The 12,728-nt window shown below is 46.2% G+C and overlaps 1 protein-coding gene across 1 annotated transcript in view; it reads right to left on the bottom strand.

Annotated features, from left to right (window-relative positions):
• Positions 1–12,728, bottom strand: part of TNFRSF21 (TNF receptor superfamily member 21) — a 59,179-nt gene that overhangs the window by 24,319 nt on the left and 22,132 nt on the right. The window contains exons 2-4 of the mRNA XM_083178662.1: positions 10,388–11,003; positions 7,478–7,903; positions 559–824 (exon numbers count right to left, since the gene is read on the bottom strand). Coding sequence (XP_083034788.1) covers positions 559–824; positions 7,478–7,903; positions 10,388–11,003 — 1,308 coding nt within the window. The remainder of the gene's footprint in view (positions 1–558; positions 825–7,477; positions 7,904–10,387; positions 11,004–12,728) is intronic.

Below are 12,728 nucleotides of genomic sequence, written 5' to 3'. Positions count from 1 at the left end.
CACCTTTTTACTAGCGGAAGTGTGGAAACGCAAAAAAAACATTGAAGACGGGGGAGGTTTATCAAATCTTGGAGAGAGATAAAGTAGATCAGCCAATCAGCTCCTAGCTGCCATGTTACAGGCTGTTTGAAAAAGGACAGTTGGGAGCTGATCAGCTGGTACCTTATCTTCATACACTTTCTCTCTCTCCATGACTTAGTACAGCGGTTCTCAATCTCGGTCCTCAAGTACCCTCAACAGTGCAGGTTTTCCAGGTCACCCGGCAGGTGCACTCATTTACCGACACATTTTAAAAGATCACAGGTGGAGCTAATTATTTCACCTGTGATTCTGTGTGGAGAACTGCAAAACGAGAACTGTTGGGGGTAGTTGAGAACCGAGGTTGAGAACCACTGCTTTAGTACACAGATCTCTTAATGTTCCATCACCTCATACATGGAAGTCCAGCGTCTTACCAAGCAGCCATTTTGGAGATCACTGAACTCATGAGGTAAATATTATGGCTTTTTAACCACAACTGCAGAACGCTACTTAATCCTTAATAGAAGGTCACGTTACCTGGACAGTATCCTCCATGAGGCCACGGATCTTCTCCACCACGTCATTGCGCCGGTGCTGGCGTAAAGCACTGATGAGTTTTGCCAGACTGGCCTCCGGCCCCCGTACAGTCCAATGCTGCAACGCTGCGTAGGCCCGCTCGTGATCCGCTGTGTAGTCATTGGAGAAGGCCGCCACCTCGTGCTCATTGGCATTGCACAGGAACTGGTAGATTTCTTGCCACTGACTGCCAACCTGGGCCGCCACCAACTTCAGAATGTCAATACCTGCACAAGCAGAGAAACACGGTCATCTCTATGGTCATCAATGTCTCCATCTACACCATGGGTCCTCAAACTGTGGCCCTCCAGATGTTGTGAAACTACAAATCCCAGCATGCCTTGTCACAGTTTTAACACTCCCTTATAGCAAAACTGTGGCAAGGCATGCTGGGATTTGTAGTTTCACAACATCTGGAGGGCCGCAGTTCGAGGACCCATAATCTATACAATTAGCACCCAGAAATACGTCTCATTCTACATACAGAATAACAGATCTGCATTCACGGCATTAAAGTCACTGTGTGGCCAACTCAGCCAATGTAAAGGAGTCATAAAGCAGCGAGAGATCGAAACAACCAGCTCCTAACTGTCATTTTACAGGCTAGGAACTAATTGGTTAGCACCAGAATGACAGACCATATTGGTCAGATATCTGCCTGTTCAGGGCCCGTTTTATAGATGGGCAACGAGGCACAAAGAATAAGGTCGACTAAAGGCCCCCATACACTAGGGCGACTTGTCCTTAGGACAAGTCGCCCCCGACTTCCCCCTGAGCTTCCCCGGCTGCTCCCCGGGGGAGCTTGATTAGATTGGCACTTGATGTGCCATTTTTTACATGTGATAAATCATCTCGATTTATCACATGTAAAAAGCCGGGGAGCACGGGGGGGGCTACAGAGCACCCCCTGCTGGTGGAAGCAGGAGGGGCTGGGGACGCTGCGGGGTGACACAGGCGGCATAGAGCCGGGCAGAGGGAGCTGGGTGCTGTCAGTGCTAGAAAAAAAAGCCTATACAATGAATGGGCAGCCTGTGATTGGCTGAGCGCTCTCTCAGCCAATTGCTGACTGGCTGAGAGTGCTCTCAGCCAATCACAGGCCGCCCATTCATTGTATGGGCTTTTTTTTTTTATTCAGTACTGACAGCTCCCGGCTCCCCCTGCCCGGCTCTATGCCGCCTGTGTCCCCTGCAGCGTCCCCAGCCCCCCCTGCTCCCTCCACCGCCCCACTAGGTCCCAAGTCGGGTGGTCGGACGTGCAGCAGGTCCGACCACCTGACGCAGATCCGATGCGCACGGGACCGCGCATCGGATCTGCGGGGACATCAAAACTAGCCGATTTTGGTCCGATTTCGGCCAGATCCGACCGAAATGGGACCAAAATCGGCTAGTGTATGGGGGCCTTAAGTTTAAAATTTATTTTAAGATATGCGGATTTTACAATTTGATCTTAAATTCCTTTAACCATTAATGTTGGAGATTTGGGGAATGTGACAGTTAGTAATGATTACAGCTGTGCACCAGCTAGGTGATCTGGGGAATGTGACAGTAATGACTACAGCTGTGCACCAGCTAGGTGATCTGGGGAATGTGACAGTTAGTAATGACTACAGCTGTGCACCAGCTAGGTGATCTGGGGAATGTGACAGTTAGTAATGACTACAGCTGTGCACCAGCTAGGTGATCTGGGAAATGTGACAGTTAGTAACGACTACACCTGTGCACCAGCTAGGTGGTCTGGGGAATGTGACAGTTAGTAACGACTACACCTGTGCACCAGCTAGGTGGTCTGGGGAATGTGACAGTTAGTAACGACTACACCTGTGCACCAGCTAGGTGGTCTGGGGAATGTGACAGTTAGTAATGACTACAGCTGTGCACCAGCTAGGTGATCTGGGGAATGTGACAGTTAGTAATGACTACAGCTGTGCACCAGCTAGATGATCTGGGGAATGTGACAGTTAGTAATGACTACAGCTGTGCTCCAGCTAGGTGATCTGGGGAATGTGACAGTTAGTAATGACTACACCTGTGCACCAGCTAGGTGGTCTGGGGAATGTGACAGTTAGTAATGACTACACCTGTGCACCAGCTAGGTGATCTGGGGAATGTGACAGTTAGTAATGACTACAGCTGTGCACCAGCTAGGTGATCTGGGGAATGTGACAGTTAGTAATGACTACAGCTGTGCACCAGCTAGGTGATCTGGGGAATGTGACCGTTAGTAATGACTACAGCTGTGCACCAGCTAGGTGATCTGGGGAATGTGACAGTTAGTAACGACTACACCTGTGCACCAGCTATGTGGTCTGGGGAATGTGACAGTTAGTAATGACTACACCTGTGCACCAGCTAGGTGGTCTGGGGAATGTGACAGTTAGTAATGACTACAGCTGTGCACCTGCTAGGTGATCTGGGGAATGTGACAGTTAGTAATGACTACAGCTGTGCACCAGCTAGGTGATCTGGGGACTGTGACAGTTAGTAATGATTACAGCTGTGCACCAGCTAGGTGATCTGGGGAATGTGACAGTTAGTAACGACTACACCTGTGCACCAGCTATGTGGTCTGGGGAATGTGACAGTTAGTAATGACTACACCTGTGCACCAGCTAGGTGGTCTGGGGAATGTGACAGTTAGTAATGACCACAGCTGTGCACCAGCTAGGTGATCTGTGGAATGTGACAGTTAGTAATGACTACAGCTGTGCACCAGCTAGGTGATCTGGGGAATGTGACAGTTAGTAATGACTACAGCTGTGCACCAGCTAGGTGATCTGGGGAATGTGACAGTTCGTAATGACCACAGCTGTGCACCTGCTAGAGCATTTGAAAACATGGACCGTTGGTAGATCAGGAGGACTGATTTGGGGCCACCCCATATCTAGGTCAACCCTAAAAGGTCAACTTGCACAAGGTCGCCATGGGAAAAAGTTGATACATGAAAAGGGTCGAAGTTTTTTAGTGTCAATTTGTACATTTGAGCATGTGGACCACCAATGATTGTAACCAATGACCCCCGCAAGGCTCATATTACTCGCCAGGCTCCAGGCTGGGTACCGCGTTCCGCTAGGAACACTTTACCATTCCAACATGTATTCCAAGTGGACAGTAAAGTATTAAAAAAATATATGATTAAAATTATGAGAAATTCATGTCAACCATCACCACGTCAACCTTTATTGTGTTGACGTAATACATGCCGACCCAAATTCTGGATCCCCCCAAAATTATAAATTACTAATGTTTCTTGAGCATTCTTTGGAATACATGACTTACAGATTTGTTCTGTTCATTAAGGTTTTTAATTCGTTCAAAGAGAGAGAAAAAACACATGCTGAAAGGGTTAAAGTACTTATGACATCATCACCGGTGTTTGTTAGGTGGAGGTTATAGGAATGGACAGAGATGATCTGTAGCACAAGGGCACAGGGATCCTTGCTGGGAAAGTACTGTACAATGGGTCGGGGATGTACCTGAGGCTCATCGATCAAATCCTATTGTGCCAGTATTTACACCTGAGAGAAGAACAAGGATCCGGAGGCTCCGCTCAAGGTAAACTGTCAATTGGACGATTTATTGGACTCCTCAGGATGAACACGAACATCTCCCTTGTTACGCCGACATTTACAGCGTCCATGCGGATTTCTCATAGAAACGCACTTTGAATATCCTATTATTAACAGTTTCTTATATAGGGAAGCCTATTCAGTTGCACAGACTGGAAAAATCATTCGATGGCAAGTGAGTTGCGAATAGATTTGCGGGAGGCGGTCTATCAGCGATGAATTCACAGACTTGCACGGGGCGCAAGGCAATGGAGAGGGCTGGTGGGCGCAAACCAGTGGTGGGAGGGGTAAAGAGCCGTGTGCTGTTATTTTTAAAAATATATGAGCCACAACTAATGAACTCTAAAAATTGGTAAACGGCATCTGTGGGAATTTCTGAGGATTAAGGCCCTGCGATTACACAGCCCGCACGTTTCTAAGCTGGAAATAGAAACTGTACTCCCACATCTGAAGGCCCTGTGCAGCTGGTTCAGAGCGGTCCTGCCCGAAGCACCGCACATACTCAGCAAGACAAACAAGGGAGAGATTCAGGAGACGGTTCTCATGAAGCCCTCTCCCCAGGGCACGCTGGGTGGAAATGGTTTTTATGCTATAGCCATTAGACACCATAAATCCTGGGAGCGAGAAGCATAGAGCAAGAGCACATGTATCTGCTAATGAGGGGAACGGAAGATCATGAGACCCCGTCCTGTTTAATGTATAATCAGAATCCCTATAATATAGGACGGTGTACAGGGACGCAGGATAGACAGGTCAGGCCGGGCGGTGGGGCACCCCTGGATGAGGCTATGTAAGCACAAGGTACGAGGGGCTATAATAGGAATTGTCCAAATCCCATTACAGATGAAAACGCAGAACACAAGTGCCCCATATCCTGTGCAAACTAATCATCACTGCCCCATATCCTGTGCAAACTAATCATCACTGCCCCATATCCTGTGCAAACTAATCATCAATGATCTGCAAATTAATGACATCATCACTGCCCCATATCCTCTTCCAACTAATGACATCATCACTGCCCCATATCCTCTGCAAACTAATGACATCATCACTGCCCCATATCCTCTGCAAACTAATGACATCATCACTGCCCCATATCCTCTGCAAACTAATGACATCATCACTGCCCCATATCCTCTGCAAACGACATCATCTCTGCCCCATATCATCTGCAAATTAATGACATAACTGCCCCATATCCTCTTCCAACCAATGACATCATCACGGCCCAATGTCCTCTGCAAACTAATGACATCAAAACTGCCCCATATCCTCTGAAAACTAATGACACCACTGTCCTATATATTCTGCAAATTTATGACATCGCTGCCCTATATCCTTTGCAAACTAATGACATCTTCAATGCCCCATATCCTCTGCAAACTATATCATCTCTGCCCCATATCCTTTGCAAACTAATGACATCACTGCCCCATATCCTCTTCCAACCAATGACATCATCACTGCCCCATTTCCTCTGCAAACTAATGACATCATCAATGCCCCATATCCTCTGCAAACTAATGACATCATCACTGCCCCATATCCTCTGCAAACTACATCATCTCTGCCCCATATCATCTGCATATTAATGACATAACTGCCCCATATCCTCTTCCAACAAATGACATCATCACTGCCCCATATCCTCTGCAAACTAATGACATCAAAACTGCCCCATATCCTCTGAAAACTAATGACACCACTGTCCGATATATTCTGCAAATGTATGACATCACTGCCCTATATCCTTTGCAAACTAATGACATCTTCAATGGCCCATATCTTCTGCAAACTAGATCATCTCTGCCCCATATCCTTTGCAAACTACTGACATCACTGCCCCATGTCCTCTGCAAACTAATGACAATCTCTGCCCCATATCCTCTGCATATGTATGACATCACTGCCCTATATCCTCTGCAAATTTATGACATGACTGGCCTATAGCCTCTACAAATTTATGACATCACTGCCCTATATCCTCTGCAAACTTCTGATGACATAAACACCTTCTATTCTTACTTACGGGATTAGCACATTAATATTTAATGACGTGGAGTATCCTAGTTACAACATACAGTGTACTCTACTAGGATTACCAAGGTGACTCTGACCCTTCTTCTTCACCGACTGGGACCACAAGGTCTCAATGGGATACTACCCTAGGACCCTGAAAGGTTACTGAAGAATATCTGAAGTGTAAAACGGCTGTGCGAATTCTGTGATGTTACTTGCTTACCAATTGGAAAAACTGGGAGGAAGGGTGCTCCTAGCCAAGAAGGAATTATATAAAGCACAGGCTAACCCAGAAATCAGTCAGCAAAGTAGGTGGACAGGCGCTACCTACATGTGCTAGTATACAGACGCCACCCTCTGGGAGCAATACAAAGGGTTAAATCTCTAAACTTTTTTTCTTTCCTAGAAGGGCCACAGGGTTAGAACGCAAAAATGTGTCATTCCATTTTTAGAATGAACCTGAATTTTCAACACCGAAGCATCGGCTGGTTTGGTGCCATCACCATAGCAACTACAGATAATAAGCAGAATATTGATTAAACTACCCACTCGCGGCAGCAGTGGTCTCTGACACGGTAATAGTCACTGAAGGATAATTTCACAGACTTAGCAGGATAGCGAACACAAATAGAGGCCAGAGGTCCCATACATGACTAATAAGCTGTGAACACTTTGCAATGTAGCAGCGATGCAGATTACTAAATGGGAGATATAATGTGGCCTAGTCACACTAAGGGGTCTATGGACTAAGCCTTGCAGAGAGATAAAGGGCAGAGAGAGATAAAGTTCCACCCAATCAGCTACTAACCGTAATTTTACAGGTGGTGTAATGTGCATCAGTTACCCATCGCCGTTTGTAGGGCTGGGCGAGCAGTGCTGCCTGCATAAAATACTGTTGAAAAGGTTGTTCCCAAAATGGACACCCCTTCAGGGGAGATGGTTTTGAAAGACATGTTAAAAGGAGGCAGTGCCATTTTGGGAGGGACAGTTACTATAGGCTCAGGGAAACAAATTAGGTGTGGAAAGCAGTCCCTGGAAGGACCAGGACCGCTGACCTGTAGAGAGGGGGTTTTGTAATAAAGACGCTGCAGATGGGGGCATCATGAGATGGGGGCATCATGAAACCCCTGACAACAAGCAGGTAGTGTGTGCATAATAACATGGGCATCACTGTGTGGGGCATAATATGGTATAAGGGGCATTACACTGTGTAGCATAATGTGTAAGGGGCATTACAAACTCTAAGATAAAAGACACTGAAGACAGTCAGGCATCCGCACGCGATCCACTCACCGTGGCCGTTGCAGTAGTAGATCCATTTCTCACGGTTTTGGGTCAGCGCTGCAGACTTCTTGAATCCAGCCTTTTCCACGATGGAGCTGGGGTCATGCTTTGGCCCTTTCTTGAGCGTTCGGGAGCTCTTCCGGACGCTGCACACCACAATGATCACCAGTACGAGGAGCAGGAATAGTACAATCATCCAGGGAAGGTGCTCATTGATGTCAAAGTGGCTTTGGAGCTGGCGCGGAGGTCCCCTCTTAGTGGTCTTAAAAACTGTGTTTTTGAGGCCGTCGTCTCTCCCCGCCACCACTACCGGCCTCTGGACGTCTTCGCTCAGCTGCCGATGCTTTCCGTCATTGTCTCGCTGGCTCAGGTCACCCGCCATGTTCAAGTATTTGGTTTCGTTTGTTTCAGTTTCGTTGTAAACATCTACGGGATCTGAAACACGAAGGGGGGGGGGGGGGATTTCAGTTAATTTAAAGTTGCTGGTATATCTAGCTTTCAGAAGGCAGCGTAGACCGTACAGTAGAAGACAAGTGGACTTGCTGAGAACTTGCAATAGACTAATGAAAATCCAGCCTCCAGAAGAAAAAAAAAAAAAACACCCGTCTGGGAGTCAGACAGGATATACTCTAATTTTAACAAAACTGATCCAGCATGCAGCGTTACCCGGTGCGCCTCTGATCTCACATATTTACTCTGGCATCAGCCTGCGCCTTCAGCCAGCTCATACAAGAGATCAGTAGACCATTCACCTCCTGCATGGACTATTTAGGAAATCATAAGTGAACGGCATGAAAAGGCCCTTATTTCAGGACGTGTTCTAAAAGCAGCAGCAGCAGAAACTTGTTTTATTTGCCTCCTACACCAAATACAGTACCAGCCTGTGAAAAACCCATGACATTTTCACGTATTGACCATTTCCCTGCCGACCATTTGATTGTGTCAACTTTTTTCCCCATGTGCGGTTCCTTAAAAAATTATTGCAGAACGTTCGCATACTGTATTAGTTATAGTCATTTTTTTTCAGGATTATTCACGAAAAAAACATAAAACCTCCCCCCTTATTCTCCCCCTTCTGTGATCACAGAGCAGAGAGGCTTTGGAACATCCCTCTGAGCTATCTGCACTGAGAAATCCTCTCCCTCAGTGATTTCATGAACTGAGCAGCTTTCTGCCTTAAATTAAATAAATTCAGATACATTAAAACTTTGTTCAGATAGGTTATGAAAAGCTGACGTACAATCCGGATGGTGTATGCAGGGGGAAATGGACCCAGTGACAAACGTTAGGGAATGAGGGAAAAACATAACATTTTTGGAATGTGTAAAATGAGGCGATGCAAAGTGGGGTGTTAATGTAAGCATTTAACTTAAAGTTTTGTCGCAGATATAGTTCCGCCAAGGTCCCAATGAACACGGTTAGCCAATGAAACCAAAACAAACAGTATGTTTGGTTGCCACATTCCAGGAAAGTAGTGGCCTATTCCCATTGAATTGTGTGAATTTAAATTACAAAAGGAACTACACTTTTGAGACTGACCCGAGGAATAGCTGATCTTTGGCCTTGCTTATACCATGCAAATATTTATTTTCCTTCCTGGAAATAATCCAACGGACAACACTGCGACTAGAAAATAAGTGGGAAAAGCAGAACCGGAGTATTATCAGATGGTAAAGGATAATGTTGCATACGGGATTACCTCACACAAGGACATGTGTTCTGTGACCAACGGCGGGCACGGGTGAAAAGACGTGTGCACACCCCCCGCACAGCTTACAGTTACCAGGTTACAGTGAGCTGACATTGGATACCAGCCAATGACAAAAGGGTGAGCGCACACTGACTCATTCCTGAGCAAACACTGAACTGTGTTCCTTTCCACTTGGTAAGCTCAGACCTGTAATCTGGTTACAGTAGTTTATTGTCAGCTAATGGCCGTTTCATGAGACGATAACAGAATCAATCGGCGCTTATCGTGTGCGACGTCCTGCGTGTTTGCCCGGCTCACAGGAAGTATAAGGAGCTTGTCTAAGTCATTAAACTACTGATCAATTCTATCTGACATTCTATCTGGGTTGCACAATTAGTTTAATAAACAGGAGCTGCAGGAGCATGACTTAGCTGGGTAAAGAATGACCTATATTTACAGTACAAACAAAGCAAGTGTATATAACGTTATACAGATCACAAGGTATGGCCTTCTCAGTGCAAAGGAGAGCGGGAATCGTAGAGTGATATTAGCAAGGAATGCCAGAGAATCTCATTAGCTAATGTCATACTGGTTTCTTTTTCCTTCTCACTCCTAAAGGATTGCGAGGCAGGACAGCGGACCACGATAACATGGCGCCATTAGTTTACATCGATGTAGTGTGACCATGCACAGGACCAGACACCAGTATCAGGTGGTACCAGAGGTGTCACCAGCCAATCCAGTCAAACTGTTCTACTAATTCAACCTACCATTGGTCTTTGAAAGCTAATGAGGCGTGGCTTTCTCCAAGGAGCCCCCAGTCTATCCCTGACCAGCACTGTATGGGGAATGGTTGTATGAATGTTGATGTTGCTTGACTTTTAATAGTGTGGTTTAGGCCCACAGTCTTAGCCCTGGGCACTCAACTTTTTTAGTTCCCCATTGGACACAAGACAATGCCATGGGAGAAGGTTCTAAATAAGAGGAGGTATTGTGCATCGCAACCAATCAGAATCCAGCTTTCATTTGTCTGGTACATTCATAAAAAATATTTAGGATTGGTTGCTGTAGCCAACACCTCCACCTGTACGGTTCAGAAGGTTTGATTATGCTTCTTCTTTTGGTAGAACCTGGCACTCTACAATTCCCATCATGTCATATTCAACAGAACTTGATGGATGGCAACGAAATCAGTACAAAAACTGAAAAGAAAAGTAAGAAGAACTCACCATATTCAGTGGGTGGAGAATAGACGTCTGTGGCGGGGGAAGAGGAAGAGCGGGGTCCGCACTTGTTGTCCTGTTGGTTCGTACCGGGCACCAGGACGGTCAGGCCAATCTCTGAGCAGTTGGTGTGGCTCTTACATCTCATAGTACTGGAAGGCACATCAGAATAAGTACCGCGGGAGCACACCCTACATTTCACGTTCTCCGTCTCGCTCCCCTTCTTCCTCACGCCCCATCCCACCGGGCACACGGTATGATTGGCACACGTGCCGTTGACGAGATACGCACTGGCAGAGCATGTGCACTCGCGGTCAGTCAAGGCAGAGCAAGGTGTTTTCGTGACCATGGGCCGCTCGCACGGCGGACCGCACGTATGGCACCTATCATTCCTGTTCTCGTGCCTCGTGAATGTGCCCTTGGGGCAAGGGCTGCATTCACGGAGGGCAGACTCAGTGCAGTGTTTGGACACATACGTGCCGGCTGGGCATTTGTCACAGACTAAATCATTTTTGGACCCGGCTATGGTGTAGTGATATTTCCCCGGCGGCAGATTTGTCGTCTTTTTCTCAGATAACTGCTCCGACTCCGCTCCCGTGGTTTCAAGATGTAGAAACAGAATCTAAAAAAAAAAAAATTACTTTTATGATCCGTGAAAATTTCATTTGCACACAAAAAGCAATCTGATAATAAACTAATGATGTATGAAAGTCTAAAAAAAAAAAAAAAAAAAGAAAACTAACCAAATATCTTCTTTTAGGTTCTATGGCTATGGCAGTGGTTCCCAAACTGTGCGCCTGGGCTCCCTGGGGTGCCTTGGAGCACTTGCAGGGGTGCCTCAGGTTGGTGGTCCAGAATCAATGTAAGTTATTTATGGCCGATGAAATAGGCAAAATCAGTGCTTGTGGCTTCCAATTAAGAAAATGTGGGTAAACAGAAGTGAATCATGTTTCTCACCACATAAGTGGACCGAAGGAAAACATTTAAATCACAACTTTTTAAATATTTTTCCTGAAATTAGTAACCAACTTTGGCCTAGGGGTGCTGTGAAAAATATTCTGATACTTTAGGGTGCCGTGATTCAAAAAGTTTGGGAACCACTGGGCTATGGCAATATTTGTCCTACAGTAAACACCAAGGAAAACCTGCGCAATATTCCCATCACCTGATACCACGGGCGTATTTGTCAAGTTGTCTACAAGCCAAGTATCATAGACTCATCCCGATGTCTAAACAGGAATCCTCCCACATAACGAACGTCATATTTGTTGGCTGGATTTATTGGACTTATTTTTAAACTTTATATACAATTTAGATGTTACAGTACAAGGCAATTTTATTGTGGTTGTAAAATTGCAGTTTGGATTCAAAACTTAATATACAAAGCCATGATAGGTAATTTATATGATGTCCAAACAATCAATTGCTTTATTAAGTCCGCGGAAGAAATATTGTGCTCAGACCCCCAACATCACATCAGTCACAAATATGGCTGACATGCAAACAGCAGGCGCAATGGAACAAGGAGGGGGGCCCGTACAAGTTTTATGCACTGTAGCCTGTATATCTTTATAGGTAGACTAGGAATGGCCTTGTTAACTACCACAGCAAATCTACCACAGCTCTTCAGAATAGTCAAGTACTCAACCACATGCGTCTGCACCAGAATCAGACCCATTATTATCCGGAAGAGAGAAGTGTTCTCTCCCTGCTTTGGTTCAATTAGCACAGTGTGGTCTGTATTTCAGTACTTATATGCAGCTCATACCTGTGCTAGAACCACTACAGCAGAAAGCGACACATCAGGCAGGGTACAGGTACTGCACGAGTTTTGAAAGATGCAGGGTGCTAGAGTGAATACTTGCTTTGCAATTGAGGCCACATAGACCAAATGTTCTTACAAGAGATTATTTCCCATTAATTCCATAAAGGAGACTTTGGAGGAGTTGTGCCGCGGGCGGGGCATTCCACCGGTCTGTGTGGCCTGGCCGGGGAGAGCGTTGGGGGCGCAGCAGCAGAGCGGAGTGTGGTGGCGCAGGGTGAGTATGCACCGGTGGGGGCAGCCGGTCAGCTGGGCTGAAAGTCTCTCATCTTTCAGCCTGGCTGCCATACACACCTGGCGATGATGGCTCAAATATGAGCCATCATCGCCAGACGTGCTGGTAAAACGGGAGTGCGCATCATTGTAGTCGGGTCTCGGTGGTCCATACACACTTGCCGACTATAGGCCATATGTATCAAGCTTCAAAAAGTGATAAAATAGTGAGTGATGAGCAGCCAGCCAATCAGCTCCTACCTGTCGTTACTGGTTGGGTTTGAAAAATGACAAGTAGGAGCAGATTGGCTG

This window comes from Crinia signifera, chromosome 3 (genome assembly GCF_055691185.1).
Source record: "Crinia signifera chromosome 3, ASM5569118v1, whole genome shotgun sequence".
NCBI classification, from domain to species: Eukaryota; Metazoa; Chordata; class Amphibia; order Anura; family Myobatrachidae; genus Crinia; species Crinia signifera.
This window is presented reverse-complemented; position numbering and strand designations above follow the sequence as displayed.